This window comes from Silurus aristotelis (genome assembly GCF_946808225.1).
Source record: "Silurus aristotelis genome assembly, chromosome: 18".
NCBI lineage: Eukaryota > Metazoa > Chordata > Actinopteri > Siluriformes > Siluridae > Silurus > Silurus aristotelis.
In genome coordinates, this window is record NC_139591.1 from 12,423,311 (window position 1) to 12,440,054 (window position 16,744).

At 36.6% G+C, this 16,744-nt stretch overlaps 1 protein-coding gene and 1 long non-coding RNA gene across 3 annotated transcripts in view; one reads left to right on the forward strand and one right to left on the reverse strand.

The window, feature by feature from the left end:
* LOC310741492 overlaps positions 1-16,744 on the forward strand; it is a 126,674-nt gene that overhangs the window by 19,184 nt on the left and 90,746 nt on the right. The gene's annotated exons all lie outside the window — the stretch shown is intronic.
* Positions 5,937-16,744, reverse strand: part of pi4kaa (phosphatidylinositol 4-kinase, catalytic, alpha a) — a 46,197-nt gene continuing 35,389 nt past the window's right edge. For both annotated transcript variants that reach the window (XM_083569235.1, XM_083569234.1), the window contains exons 42-55: positions 16,193-16,246; positions 15,977-16,097; positions 15,598-15,727; positions 15,444-15,514; positions 15,261-15,333; positions 14,510-14,580; positions 11,866-11,975; positions 11,671-11,775; positions 11,323-11,448; positions 9,827-9,947; positions 8,250-8,409; positions 7,979-8,068; positions 7,394-7,477; positions 5,937-7,202 (exon numbers count right to left, since the gene is read on the reverse strand). In XM_083569235.1, coding sequence (XP_083425361.1) covers positions 7,151-7,202; positions 7,394-7,477; positions 7,979-8,068; positions 8,250-8,409; positions 9,827-9,947; positions 11,323-11,448; positions 11,671-11,775; positions 11,866-11,975; positions 14,510-14,580; positions 15,261-15,333; positions 15,444-15,514; positions 15,598-15,727; positions 15,977-16,097; positions 16,193-16,246 — 1,368 coding nt within the window. In that variant the 3' untranslated portion in view covers positions 5,937-7,150. The remainder of the gene's footprint in view (positions 7,203-7,393; positions 7,478-7,978; positions 8,069-8,249; positions 8,410-9,826; positions 9,948-11,322; positions 11,449-11,670; positions 11,776-11,865; positions 11,976-14,509; positions 14,581-15,260; positions 15,334-15,443; positions 15,515-15,597; positions 15,728-15,976; positions 16,098-16,192; positions 16,247-16,744) is intronic.

The following is a 16,744-nucleotide window of genomic DNA, read 5'->3' on the forward strand; positions in this document are numbered from 1 at the left end:
ACCAGTCATGGCACAACCCTCCGGCTGCCATCTGGGAGCCCTGTGCAAGCTTCACCAATGAAGGGGGCCAACACTTCACTGCTCTCTATGGCTTCGTTCTTAACTTGCACCATTTTCCTCCATCCTCTGTGGCCCATTTAGGCCAGCCCTCTCTCTTTGTCTTCCCTCTCGAGCTTGCCAGTGTGTGTCAAGAGGCCAGGCAGCACCTCCCTACCCCAGGGGAATAGAGGGTTGGCATTTTTATGGTCCTTGTGTGCCTAAATCCATGGGGCCATTTAGCTCCGCCTCGAGTGGTGTCACATGCCAAATGACCCTGAATGGGGTCAGTTTCAGGCACAATGACTAGTATGTTGATGTTGCGTCCCCCTCCCCGCTCTCCTCCCATCTGCTAAGTATAGATTAACTATAGCTACATCTGTGAGGGGGGCCAAATCACATGCAGATCTTGCAAGAAGCTGCTGAATGCATGAAAGGCAATTCAGTTGTCAGATGCCCTTGATGACGATGATTCCTTCCCAGACCGCCCACCCCCACCAAACTGGGCATCTGCTCCATAATGCAAATTTGTACTACACATCTGAAAACAACCAAGCTTTCCGGGTGCCATAGCTGATGACACACAAAATGTTTCCTCTGATGTTTGGAACTTTGACATACGTACAGTACCATAGTTCGTTTTCAATTATTTAAAGATTGCATTAAAAAAAAAAAGCATTTTTATTTTTTTCTCTTAAGAACAAGCAGCATTTCACCAGGTGTCTGCTGCATCAGTACAGCAGCTGCCTCTCAAACACTGGATTAATTCAAAAAAGAGGAAGGGAGGGGGCTAACATACAAGTCTGTCCTGCAGCATTGAAGCTATTCTATTCTTTCATCCCTTCTGCGCTGGGCTGAATGTAACGGTCCAGTCTGCCCATGCTGACTGCCACAGCCTAAAAGAAATGGCACTACAGGTGGCTGGCACAAGGAGGGTGTACATTTAGCATATTGAGCCTTTCACATGGAACAGTACAGCAGTTCTGTTTCAGAAAAAGTGAGAGAGAGTGAGAGGCCTGCGCGCCTCCCTCCTCCATTTGCCCTGTGCCATGGCACTATAGAAAAGCAAGCTTTGGGACTACCATAATGGCCTTTTTTTCTGGTGCTGAAGGGACTGGGCCACAAAAGAAGGGGTCAGAAAAAAGAAATATTCAAAGTTAAATTTGACATTTATCATTTCTAGATGGTATTGCTAGCCATGGAAATGCAAATGAAAAGCGAATTGTTCATGAGAAGAATATTTTGCTAAAGCAGAGTTGCATATAGAGCAATCTCTTCAGTTACAGTAGAAATATTTGCCCTTGCTAAACTGATTAACTACTAATGTAAAAACTAATAATTAAAGGTGTTTTGTAATTAAAAAAATATATATTATATAGTTTGATGCTTATATCCTTGCCTAGCCAAGTGTATTCAGTGCAGCAGTAATAAGCAGCCAATTCTAGTTAAAATTGTTTTAAATCAAAGGCTGTCAACTGTATTTGATTAATTATAATGGGTCTCAGAGACCAAGATTCGGGGTTTATGCAGTTTTAGAGTGGGTTAAATCGCAGAAAAATAACCTCAACACCCGCATGCATTAATACACCAGTGCTGCATTCGAATTCAGTACCCCCTTTAAGCTCATCCATCACTGTCAGCTTGTGTTAGCCCCAAGTGTGTGAGAGAGAGAAAGCAGGGTACGCTATAAACTCTGTGCCACCCCAAGCCTTTTCTTTTCCCCCCAAGGTTTTTAAGGTTTTCCTCTCCCAAAAAAAACTCAAAAGCTGCTTCTTTTAACAATACTAGAAATAATAAACCCTCCCAATAACTTCTGATCACCTTTATGCCTAACCCTAACAGTCTTATTAGTCCTGTGAAAATAAACAGGCATTATACATTTTGAAATGGGTATATCTTTTTGGCATTCAGTCATTTTACATCAAACCCAGCGCTAGTTAAAACAATTAGCAAACTACAGGCTTCTGTGCAAATGCATTTGTGTATCCAGCTTATTTCTCTATAAATATTTCTCTTATGTGATATTCCAGAATTACACCAAAATGAAAACTTTAAATCCTGAAACTCATTTAAAAAAATTATTACTCAGGTCTGACTGTGCTTTTGCTTTTACATTACAGTGGTGTGAAAAAGTGTCCTGATTTCTTTTTTCTTTTTTTTGCATGTTTGTCACACTTTATTGTTTCAGATCATCAAACTAATTTAAATATTAGTAAAAGACATAGTGAAAAAAAACACAAGTGAACACAACATACAGTTTTTAAATGAAGGTTTTTATTATTGAGGGGGAAAAAAGAATCTAAAACTACATGGCCCTGTGTGAAAAAGTGTTTGCCCCTTAAACCTAATAACTGGTTGGGCCGCCCTTAGCAGCAGCAACTGCAATCAAGCGTTTTTGAAAACTTGCAATGAGTCTGTTACAGCGCTGTGGAGGAATGTTTTCCATTTATCTATGCAGAATTGTTGTAATTCAGCCACATTGAAGGGTTTTCTAGCATGAACCACCTTTTCAAAGTCATGCCACAGCATCTCAATAGGATTCAGGTCAGGACTTTGACTAGGCAACTCCAAAGTTTTCATTTTGTTTTTTCTTTAGCCATTTAGATGTGGACTTGCTGGTGTGTTTTGGATCATTGCCTTGCTGCAGAACCCAAGGTTGCTTCAGCTTGAGGTCACAAACAGATGACCAGACATTTTCTTTCAGGATTTTTTCTTAAACAGCAGAATTCATGGTTCCATTTATCAGAGCAAGTCTTCCAGGTCCTGAAGCAGCAAAACAGCCGCAGACCATCACACTACCACCACCATATTTTATTGTTGGTATGATGTTCTTTTTCTGAAATGCAGTGTTATTTTTACACCAGACGTATTAGGACACACCTTCCAAAAAGTTCAACTTTTGTCTCGTCAGTATTTTCTCAAAAGATGTTTTCTGGCAAAATTGAGACGAGGCTTTATGTTATTTTTCTCTGCCATACAGACAATTTTTGCCCAGTCTCTTTTTTATGGTGGAGTCATGAACACTGACCTTAACTGAGGCAAGTGAGGCCTGTAGGTCTTTGAATGTTGTTGTGGGGTCTTTTGTGACTTCTTGGATCAGTCGTCGCTGTGCTCTTGCGGTAATTTTGGTTGGCCGGCCACTCCTGGGAAGGTTCTCCACTGCTCCATGTTTTTGCCATTTGTGAATAATGGTGAGTCCCAAAGCTTTAGAAATGTCTTTATAACCTTTTCCAGACTGATAGATCTTAATTACTTTTAGAATTAGCTTTTGAGGATCTTTTGGTCTACTTCACTTTGTCAGGCAGGTCCTATTTAAGAGATTTCTTGATTGTGAACAGGTGTGGCAGTAATCAGGCCTGGGTGGGGCTAGAGAAATTCAACTCCGGTGTGATAAACCACAATTTTAACGGGGGGCAAACACTTTCTCACACAGGGTCATGTAGTTTTGGATTGTGTTTTCCCTTAATAATAAAAACCTTCATTTAAAAACTGCATGTCGTGTTCACTTATCTTTTACTAATATGTAAATTAGTTTGATGATGTGAAACATTAAAGTGTGACAAACATGACAAAAAATAAGAAATCAGTAAAACACTTATTCACACCACTGTATATTCAAAGCTAAAACTTCACATGGATTCATAGTATATGTTTTTATTATTAATAAATTTATATAATTAAATATTAAGAAACTAGTGTATCATTGCTGTTGTTTCTTCTCCAGTACATGCAGCAAAATGTGTATTTATTCAGTGTTTTGTTTTGAGTATGTCTCATTTTCTTTAGAGTATTTAAAATATCTCTTGACTTCTTGAATTATGAATAGACTATTTAAGACTATAAATAGGGTCAATTTGGACCTGATATGTTGTCAGTCAAACATTTTAAGATAATTAATAAAATTCCCAAAATAATATATACAGTAAAAAATAGTATGTTTAGAAATCTGCTGAGAATATCCATGCAATATATATATATATATATATATATATATATATATATATATATATATATATATATATATATATATATATATATATATAGTTTTTTTTGTTGTTGTTGTTTTTATACAGTTAACTAACCTCTGGGTGTGGGGAGGTGCAAGAACAGTAACATTCTGAATTCTTCATAGTGGTATAGTGTCATTAAGATCCAACAGGGTACTCTCTAGCCCCCACTTAATGAAAGGGTTTGTAAACACAACTGAATTGATAGCAATGTGAGTAGGATTGTTATTTAGATTTAGCTTTAATTTAATTTAGATAGTAACCTGTTTCACTTTTAGGCACCATGGAGGGGTGGGGGCCTTATCTTTAGAAAGATAGGGCTGCAACCTGCAAGTTTGGGCATGACTTAAAGCCTAAATACACCCATAAAGCCTTAAAGTCTTCAGATAAACGGTCAGGTTATCTGACAAAAAAGAAGGAAGCGTAAAACAGTGAACAATATACATTGTAAATATGTAAAGCAGAAGCGATGTTAAACCTATGGCCTTGCTGTGTGCTGGATGATAATGTTATACTATGGAGCATTTGGACCCCTGCAATTCAATACAAAGTTCTTTTGACTGACCATCTTGATCACATGCAGCATTTCTATCCTGATTAGAATGGTCTCTTCAATCCACATGACATAAGGGGAAAACAAAGTTTAATCGGTATGAAATTGATCATGTAAACCATATGCATATACCTACATGCTCACCAGACGTCACCATTCATTCTCTGCACTATGAAGTCACCAGTAAGCGCTCCTACAACTGATAGTAACCCATAGTAACCTTTAATAGTGTGTGGTGCAGGTTGCATTTCACTTTTGACAACAAATCAGATTCAAATTGATAGTCGCAGCACCAAGTCATGCCATATTTGCAAAACTGTCACATCATTGGACATGTTGCTTGTGTCATTCGTCACTGAAAACAAATTGTACGCATTGTTGTCATTGAAGTCACTGTATGCGTAAAAGTAGCGAGACCATCAAATGAGGGAATATCTTTAGGAAGATATTAGGAAGGTATTCCCGCTAGATGTTCTGAAAGTCTAGAGCACTTGTCAAGACGCAAGAGGCTGTTGTAGTAACTCATGGTGGCTCAATGCTTTACTCTGCTGAGCTGCATAAAAATTGCTGGCCCCATGATAAGCAGAGAAGTGTGTGTTCAGGGAGGGGGATGCTTTCAGAAAATTGCTTGCAATGAATGGATGGGCAATGTTGGGGGGGGGGGGGGATAGACAGTGGCAATACCAATTATTGCTGCACACACACACACACTGAACATTCCAACCCCCTTTTTCGTACCAAGGGAGCCAGTTACCATGGCAATGCTGTATTTGGCCTAATGTATGGATGGATGTGGAATTCCAAGAGAGAGTGTGGGCTTCTGGAGAACAAACTGATGCTCTAACACTCTGTTTCTTTATTCATACAATCTTGACTTGGAACAGCTACTTAATGTGTGTGTGTGTGTGTGTGTGTGTGTGTGTGTGTGTGTGTGTGTGTGTGAGTGAGTGAGTGAGAGAGAGATTGTTCAAGGACAAAAAAAAGGAGAGGAAAAGAACAGAACAGAGAAGGTGATATTTGGAGATACTGACTGCTGTAGGTGAATTAATGAGATGTCCTGTATTTCTACAGAAGTGGCTCACCTCCGTGTTTCCATGCCATGCTACAATCTCTAATTAAATATTAATGAAAGAAAGAGTCAGAATGGCCAAACATCCCTCACTGGACAAACAGACATCCACATAAAAAAAAAAAAAAAAAATACCATCTTGCATTTTTCATTTCAGTTTCATTATGGTGATGCTGGATACAAAAGCAATGGTGTGTATTTGAAAATATATTTATACAGAAAGGGTAATGTGTGCGCTACCTTTAAAAATAAACACACCATATACACACTGATTTCAAAACCGTTTGTATTATTTGACATAGGAGCATATTAAACTTCAGTTGAAACAGGCAGACAGTCTGCATCTGAGCAAATCCCTGTTTTCCACTTTCATGCAGTGTGTGTGAAGCCAACTAGGATTTTGACCATAAAGCACTAGTCTGTTGAGCTCATCACAAAATAGCTTACCAGCACAACTCCACTTTTCCAACCAGCATTCTATCGCTACTCCAATAGCATGGAGTTTATTGCACATAAAAAAAACACACACACCAAAAGGAACTGAGCTTGGCTTCACAAGATACAGAAAGTGGTCGTCTAATTAATGCAATAATAGAAACATTATAATTTTAGAATAATGTACATTTGTAGATTATTGTTCAGGCTTTGATCATATTCTCAAACGTATAGCTCTTATATATATATACACACACACACACACACACACACACACACACACACACAAACAATAGGGTTTACATTTACATTCCATATACTACAATAGTTCTTGAAACAAAATTATTAACAGATCAGATGAATAAACTCTGGAAAAAAACAAAAAAAAAACGCTTTAAATAAAATCAAGCCGATTAATTATGGATCGCTGTATCAAGCTGAATTGTGAAATCTGAGAAGCGAAGAATGGAGTTACCAAAAAATAAATTGCAGAAGCACTCCAATTATATGCACGTCTTTAAGATAACACCAGTATATAATAATAATAATAATAATAATAATAATAATAATAATAATAATAAAACAATCCACTGCAGTTCCCGTTTAAAACACGAACACCTTTACAGGTACATGTTCTGCACAATAGCAGACTGTAGGCGCATACATGCAATTACAGTACTGTATGGGCCAAAGTGACAACAATGGCTATTCTGGTAGTAAACATATCATACCCAGTCCAGCAGATTCGAAGGCTGTAAACATTCAAAGTGGAATGTTAACAGAAGGAAAATGAGTCCATTAAAGAGAGCTAAAAAATCATTGCACAAACATTTTGTACAGCAGATGTCTACGGAGGCCCCGCAGCAAGAAACAACAAACCTACGATTATCAGTCTGCCAATACCTTCTCTATGACAGGGGTAGGAATTAGGTAAAGTGCTCATCCTTATATATGGACATTAGGTCTGTTATGGCCACTGATGCCAGAGGAAGGAGGAAAGCTAAGAAGTGTAGATAATTAGGGAGTGAAGAATGATGAAGTGTAGTGACATCAGTATGGGATCTGGTTTTGGTAATACTGAAGCATGTCATAGGTTTTGCTCCTGCAACACAGAAAAGTACTCCATTAGGCAAACATGAGCATAGCTATCAGCTATTATTGACCATTATTATTGTTCTCATAGATATAAAATCAAATAAATCTTTAAAAGGTCACATATGTGGACAAACGATTTAACGTTCAAAAATCTAAATGGAAAAAATAAACAAATAAATAGATAAAATTTGCTTGTACCTGCTACTGAGGAAACAGCGCTCAATGACTTTAATCATGAACGCAGCAGCCTCCTTTTCACTCATGTTGGGGTTGAACCTCTGCCTATGATACACAAACAAAGGTTTTTTTATTTAGAAGTTTGACTTTAATAAGAACACTGGTTTACTGCATTTTATGTTCAAAATGCATCCTTGTCTAGGTGGACAATTTCACCTGGATATTATAGATATGTACTGATCTGCTGCTGTAATCATAAAGACGTTTCTGAGATCATCCCAGACTCCCGGATTATTTTAGTGGAAATAAATAAATAAATAAATAAATAAATAAAAACCCCACAAATAGATGAACTTAATGCATAAAAATGTAAATGCAAGAATATGGAGTATGGAATTAAAATGATTAGAGTACTGTAAAATGCTCTAAGTACTGTATCCATATCTAAGGTGTAATGATTTGTAATCCTGCTATTAATAAAGAGGATGAGGTCCCTTTAGATATTTTTTTCTTCATGTTGAATTAGAGCTTTAAAATTAGAATCCGGATTCATAAAAACTGCTTTTGACAATTGCTTCTGTTAAAATTGCAGCACACTCAACATACTTTAGCAGTTTTATGGTCTGTCCTCGAAAGCATGGAAGGCCAGTATCCAGCATCAAGGTCACCAATGACACCACAGCATCCATATATGGCCTGCAGTTAAGCAGAAAGACATACAGACAGAACATGACTGATGAGAAAGCAAACATGAAAGCTTCCCCCAGTACATTTGCTTCTCTCGGTTCGCTAAAATCCAGCTGAACTCTAACCCTATGTCCCGGCCTTACACCTTATCCCTCATCATCAAACATTTACGATGTACATGTTGTCTCACCTTACAGCAAGATATCCACGCACGCACATCTCCATGAACCACTTAAACGGAGTGGCCTCCATTTTGCCCCCCATGATCATCACCATCTCATCAGTCAGCTTGATGTCTGGCTCCCAGCCCAGGTTCCCGCCCGGAGAGCTCTCGAACATAAAGCCAAAATCTACAGCCAACGAAACGAGAAAGAAATAAAAAAAGAAATTCTATAGTAAGACTTCAAAAGCCCACTTGTCTTCAATCTCATTTGTATAATCAATGAATATAAGCAATGATGGTGTGGTTTGATGACATCATAATAAAGCTGATAGTTTTCCTGTAACAGCATGTTCCTCTCACACCACACCGATTATCAAACAAATACATTTGATTATTTATTGAAGAACAATTCATAATTTGTATCCATTACTTCGTAATTGCACGTGTATACCTTTAAATCGTTATTATTAATCCTTTTTATGTGCTGAACATAATCAAAATCTGAGTTCTCTCAGGAACGTATTACGTGGCAGACCGCAAGTTTGTTTAATCTCCGCCTCGCCCTTTGAGTGACATTTTTTTTTTTTATTACTATTAAACTTGAAAACATACACACTAATGCCAGGGGTATAAAAAAAAAATAAAAAATACAAAAATAAATATAAAAAGTAACTGGATTAAGCACAGTGTTACTGTGGCTACATAATCCGTACCGGAAATATTATTTGTTTTGCGCCTGCATGAACACGCTAAAGAATGAACACATTTGTTAAAGTATGCTGAAATAAGCAGAACATTTAAGTAGATAATATATTTAGGAAATTAAATATTAAATGTAAAAAACCACATATTTAATCAATTTAATTTGTGCCAATTTAATTGATTACTTAATTTAATCAATGTAATAAAAAATGTATTGCATTAATTTGATTAATATTTTTTATAAAATATTATTTTATATATTTGTTAACAAATTAAAAAATTTAAATAGTTCAAATGTTGATCACAAATGTTAATAATAATAAACTGTATAATAAAGAACGACATGCAATTTTATGTTTTGCATTTCTTCCCCCTAACTGTACTGAAATTTAACCAAACTGTTACTTGGAAACTGAGGTACGTAACGAACTGTGAATTTTGTGTACTATATATATATATATATATATATATATATATATATATATATATATATATATATATATATATATATATATATATATATTATATACGTGTGTGTGTGTGTGTGTCTTGATTCTTTATTATTTGCATCTAGAAGAAATATACATTAGAAGCAATAGTATTACTTGTACCTTTCTGCAACTTCCGCATATGTGTGATATCTATTCTTATAGAATAGAATAGAATAATTTTTTACATTTACATTACAGCACAGTGAAATTCTTTCTTTGCATATCCCAGCTTGCTCGGAAGCCGGGGTCAGAGCGCAAGGTCAGCCATGATATCGCCCCCTGGAGCACAGAGGTTTAAGGGACCCCAGCACCTTGACCACTGAGATACCACTCCGGCACTTCTTATACTGTTGTTCACTAAGGTTTTTTACCAATTTTTAGAAAAGTTTTAGAAGTAAGAAACGCACGCACCAATGTGAATCAGGTGGCCTTTGCTGTCCAGCATGATGTTGCCATTGTGCCGGTCTTTGATCTGCAGCAGGAAGAGGAGCAGACTGTAGGCAGCCATGCTGCGGATGAAATTATACCGTGCCTAGTGGACACAAGAGCACAGGCAATGCAATAGGACTCCTGTTTTCACCATAATTACCACTATAGAATACATTTCAATTAATTCCCTTTCCCAGATCCTTTCCCCCAAAAGCTATTTAGAAATTAGGCAGAATAAATTCATTACCATACACTATATGGATAAAAGTATTGGAACGCCTGAGTTTTCCAGCCATGTGTGGTTCTTCCACAAACTGTTACCCCAAAGTTAGAGACACATAACTTTATAGTATGTCTTTGCCTTTAGCATTAAATTTGTGCTTCACTTAAAATAGAAGACAAAACAATGACCATGTACTCAAAGCCTGATCCATGAAGATATGGTTTACATTGGCGATGCTATAGACCTCCTCTGACCTCAACCCTAATAAACACCTTTGGATGAACTGGGATGATGTCCTTATGCCAGGCCTCCTCACCCTACATCAGTACCTGACTTTACTAACACCCTTGTAGCTGAAAGAGAACAAATCTCCACAACCACAGTCCAAAATCTAAACATCTTGTACTAAATGTAAAATGGGATGTTTAAAAATCACATACAAATCTAATGGTCAGGTGTCCACAAACCTTTGTCCATATAGTGTAGCTGAACCCAACAGCAAATTTCTTGAAGCTTTGTTATTTTTTATTTTAAATGTACCAATCAATATCACACAGTATTCCTTACAAAGCTGCACCTCAAAGGCTTAAAGGTTCCTCTCAAATGCTCACATGGTCTCAAGGAGTTATTCCTTGCAACTGGTTCTGCTTATTAAGGACAATGTTCCATCTATAGCCAGATTTCTGTAAAGCTGCTTTGTGACAATGTGCATTGTTAAAAATGTGCTATAAAAGTAAAATTACTTTAATTGTACATTCTTATTCAAGGAAGAGCATGTTGATTATTTTTCTTTCACAGCAGCTCAGATAGTACCTCTGGCTGCAACAATTAATAGTATTACACAAGACGTTTGTAGTGTAATGATCCACATAAACATATTCAAATGGATATGTTTTCTATGAGAAATCACTTTTCGAGCATATTTTTTAAAAAGGTTCCTGTTCCTGTTAACTACATTTAGGTTTATTTTGCCTTCAAGAGAAAGAGTAAAAAAAAGAGAGGATAGAAATGGAATGACTGTTTATAACATCAGGACTAGCTCATTTCTTAAGTTGGTCACATTGGTACAAGGTAAATAAACCACCTTGCTGTTACTGGAAAATAATCAACTTTAGAGTGGAATTGACACCACAATGTTGATTGTTTTCCTGAAAGAGCAGGTTTATTGTTGTTTTATTCTTTACATAAAAATGATTAAAGGGAAAGGGGCATAATAAAGATTAAAAGGAAAAGAGCTTAAGTTTAGAACTGTCACCTTCTGGTAAGCCAGGGTTGATTCGTCGCCATACTTGTTTCTAAAGTAGTCGTACATGCCAAAGTCGGTCTGCCTGCCCAGCTGATCACGAGACTTGCAGTCAGGGATACACTCAATCACACCACACTGGAAGAAACATGCAGTGTTTTTTTTATTTTTTTTTTTATTTGCATCTGCATGTTCTAATCTCATTATTTATTCTTAAAATATTTGTATTATACCACTTTGTATATTTATTTCTGTGTTCTTTCAGTTTTAAATCAAATATGAAAAAAAGTCAAAGGTACTACATAAGCCAATCAAGCAAAACACACAGTAAGTTAATGTGTCTAATGCAATAAAACTCACTCCAGGGGCCGTAGCCACAACTCTGTATGGGAATACAAACAGGTCAAGCCCCACCAGCTCAAATATGTTCTTAAACAGCCCGATGATCTGCAGAGCCAACATGTCCTATCACAAAAAATACAACCTATTATCAAAAAATTATGGTCATTTTATTACAAAGAGCTGTGGCCTTGTAATATTTGTAAAACCACTAACCTGTCTGCAGTCATCTCCTACTTTAAAAATGGCAGCTTGCCAGCAGACCTTCTGGGCAGCTTCAGAGTTTTCTTCGCCATCCTCTACAGAATCACTGAGGCATCGCAGACCTGGAATCAACACAGTACACACACAGTATTGACGTTTATCAGTATGGCCAAATATGAACTTCTTTATAAATGTTATAAAACACAAACAAAAGGTTTATTTTATTTTGTTTAACCTGCAATGTAAACAAAAAGACTAATCTATCTATCTATCTATCTATCTATCTATCTATCTATCTATCTATCTATCTATCTATCTATCTATCTATCTATCTATCTATCTATCTATCTATCTATCTATCTATCTATTAGATTAGATTAAACTTTGTCATTGTGCAAGGTACATTTACTTATTATAAATAAGGGTATGGGTCCATATGTACAGGAGTGGGAGTGAATAATGTACAGAAGGTGCAGTAGGTAATAAGATATGGTATATATTGTAACATATATTATATAATATATAACATAATATATTGGAATGAATTAAGACATTTGTTAAAGTAGGCTGAAATAAGCAGAACAGTTACAGTAAGTACATCAATTCTTTAGAAAATTTAATATAAAATGTAAAACACACACATACACTGACTGTATATCACAAAAGTGAGTACACACCTCACATTTCAGCAACCATTTTATTAAATGTTCTCAAGGGACAATACTATAGAAATGAAAATTGGATATACTTTAGACAATGTGCAGCTTGTATAGCAGTACAGATTTACTGTCCTCAAATAACTCAACATACAGCCATTACTGTCAAAATAGCTGGCAACATAAGTGAACATATCAAAACTGTGGTCAAAGTGTCAATATTTTGTGTAAGCACCATTCTTATCTAGCACTGCCTTAATCATCCTGGGCATGAAATTCACCAGAGCTGCACAGGTTGTTGCTGGGATCCTCTTCCACTCCTCCATAATGGCATCACAGAGCTGCTGGATGTTAAACACATGGTGCTTCTCCACCTTCTGCTTGAGGATGCCCTACAGATGCTCAATAGAATTCAGGTCTGGAGACATACTTGGCCACTCCATCACCTTCACCTTCCTCAGCAAGGCAGTTGTCATCTTGCCGGTGTGTTTGTGGTAATTTTCTATGTTGGAAAACTGCAATTTAGCCTAGTTTCTGAAGGGAGGGCATAATTTTTTGGTTCAGAATGTCACACTATGTTGAATTCATGTTTCACGCATGAACCACAGCTCCCCAGTACCAGCAGCACTCATGCAGCCTCAGACCATGATGCTACCACCACCATGTTTGACTGTAGGCAGGACACAATATTTTTGGTACTCCTCACCAGATCAAGTTTATCTTAGTCTCATCAGACAACAGGACATGGTTCCAGTAATTCATGCTCTTCCACAGGTTGCCTTCATCAAATTGTTTAAAGGCTTTTTTGTGAGCCAGCTTCAGAAGAGGCTTCCTTCTGGGACAACGGCCATGCAAACCGACTTGTTACAGTGTGAGGCGTATGGTCCGAGCACTGACAAGCGGACCTTCTGCTTCAACAATTTCTAAAGCAAAGCTGGCAGCACTCATGCGTCTGTTTTTTGTATAGCTTAGGCCATCTTTGTGGAGAGCCACAATTCTAATTCTTACATCCTAAGAGAGTTATTAGCCATGAGCTGCCATGTTGAACATCCAGTGGTCAGTATGAGAGAATTGTACTTTAAGCAAATTTTAACTACTCTAATAAAAGATACACAAATTTGTATGGTCCTGTCAAGCAGGACATGTGGCTTTTGTTGGCAGTTATTTTGACAATAATAGCTGTATGTATGAGTTATTTTTGGAGGACAGTAAATCTATACTGCTATGCAAGCTGCACATTGACTACTCTAAAATATATTTCTATTAGTTTCATTTCTATAATATTATCCGTTGAGAAAAATACTAAAAGTTTCTGAAATGTGAGGGGTGTACTCACTTTTGTGAGATACTGTACAAAATGTAATGTATTTAATTAATCAATTTTATGTAATAATTTTTATTGAATTTAAATGATTACTTAATGTAATTTATATAATAAAAAAAAGTGTATTGCATTAATTTGATTTATTCTATTTAATTTTTTATAAAAAAAACAAGCAGGCATTTTATTCAAAATAGTTTCAAAAATGTAAACTGTTCTAATGTTGATCACAAATGTTAATAATAAACTGCATTAATAAATAACGACAAGCAATCATATGTTTTGCATTTCTTGCCCTTATTTCTCTGTTGTATTTTGTTGAATGTCAAACATGCTTCTTTCATGTGAATTCATCTTTCAAAGCAGAAAAACTGATTTGCATGCTGTCACTTTAACATCAGAATCTCTGAACATTCTGCTGATGGGCTTCTGAATCTTTATACATTTGAAACTCTGGAAATGAGTGTATTTGAAATTCACATCAAATTATAACCTCTTGTTCTGCCTGACCTGGGCATGTTACTATAGGACCATGTAGCTTTTAGGTTTAGTAAAATACAATTTAATTAATTGGCAAAATAATTTTTAAACCCATTTTGCATTTTCATGATTATGTTAGATCTGTATGAAACGATACGATTGAGACAGAAAACGAGGGTGAGAGGAATATACAACACACCTTCTTTCTCGAGCTCACTCACTCCACATCGCTTGACTTTGAATTTTGCCAGATAAGGTGCTTTGGCAGCACTGCAAAATAAAAACATATGAATAGACCAAAATTAGAAGAACTTAAAATTTTTTAGTATTTGAATGCAACAAACCTTTCCTAAAATGAAATTATGTTTTTTGGTTTTTTTTGCATAATAACCACAAGTTACGAACATTAACCAGACTCTATTACCAATCACATTTAGATATCTGATGTCTGGTCATAGGCTGAAATGATTCAGGTTGCGTCCAGTTTTCTATGAGACATGTGTGAACCCAAGTGAACCCAAGGAAATAATTTTGTCCATATAGTGTATATTTCGGTTGCTTAAAGTTAAGGGTCAAAGTATGTTATAGCTAAGACGTGTTACAGATGTTCATTTTTTTTAATTTTATTAACTACCCTATTGACTAACTGACAACTGTACACAATTTTACACTGTATTACAATTATCAGTCTCTCATTTCTCATCTTTCAATAATTTAGTTTTTTAGCACCTTTTTAAACACACTTTGGAATTTGGGATCAATGACTGAACCAGTAGTAGTGCAGTAGTAAGTGGGACTATTTGAAACAGTATTTTAGCCATAACCACATACATCTGACTGTTTTTTCAGCCGGTCATACAAACACTGAGCACTACAGTGAGCCTGATATTGTCATGTATTATTACAGTAATAATGTGTCTCTTTTGCTTAGGCTCTTTCAGAAACCGCACCTCTGCATAGGAGTTCCTGACTCGTAGTCAATATCTAGAACAATGGCTTCAGGATTGCTTGGTAAGTAGCAGCCTGGAAGAGTGAACAGGACAAAACCAATGTAACACAAATCAAAGAGAATACAAAAAAATAATAAACCAAGAATGTACTAAGACGTAAATGATGCAAAAACAAACACTCACCTGGCTGAACTTTGATATCAGACAAGGCTTTGAGGCAAGCTCTCTTCCTCTCCTCTCCTTTTGGAACAGGCCTGGCAAGAAGAAAGCAGCAGGTTGTGAATCTCAGGAACAACAATTAAGTTTTCTTTGTACTAAATGGTGTGAGTCAACATACTTAATAATGGCTGAGACATTGGTGATCTTGTTGAAGAAGTCAAACTCGCGCTGGTAGAAGTCTTTAGCTGGGCCAGACAGAGAGCTTATAATCTCCTCCATCATCTGCTCCAGCAGCTCGCCAATGTCAGCTTTGTACAAAAAAATTCGAGTGTTAAACACATCTTTAGTACAACTAACAAACCAACTGCAAGTTTGTAATCTGGATGAAAATAAAATCAGATCCAAAAAAGCCATTTGAGAGTCTACTTAACAGCACATCTGCTCAACCCGTAATTACATCTGAGAAATCATACAAGTGACTGCCTGTGTTCTTAATAAATGACTACTGATATATTAATTCGAACTCAAGCTATAATGCTCATGTGCCAGTTACTCACGGTCCTTCTGGTGACCCTCCTCATCTAGGTAGATGTTGGTCTTCATGTTCCAAATGAACTGATGGGCAAGCAGCTGGGATTTCTGCGCAGCCCACAGTATGTACTCACGCACATACCCCATCTGTCACAGAAATAGCAAAGAACACGCATCATGAGTCACAAGAAATCAGCATCCTGTGTGTATTACAAACATGGATAGCAAGCAAAACTTTCTACCTTGTCATACCGGAGTGCTTGTACAATTTGTGGAATGTAGAAGAGAATTGCATCCTTACAGAGAGTGAAAAAGGTATATGTTAACTGACATCCTTGGATGTTCGACAAAAATAATTCTGGTTTCGATCATGAAAAGATTTCGCATAACATTAAATGTCAGATGTGGCAACACTGATAAGAAAATCCAAGCAGGCATATTATATGGCTAAAATAATGTGGAGATCTGGCTGTCACACCCATATATGGGCATTCCACTGGAAATAAAGGGTCCACTAATTCACCTGTGCTCAAATCATGCTCCAAAAAGTCATGTGTGTTAAGAATGGAATGAAAAAACTGTCCTGCACAGAGACCTGACTTCAGTCCCATTAAATAATTGGGTATGAATGGAACCATTACTGAGCACCAATGCTATTGGTCATCACTAAACAGATACATTTATAATAATTAAAAGGCATCCTTCTGATTGCTATATCAACTTTTGCAGAAAAGTTATAAAGCATTATTAAGTAACCCCTTCTAATTTTGATGCAATTTTGACCTGAAGTTGTA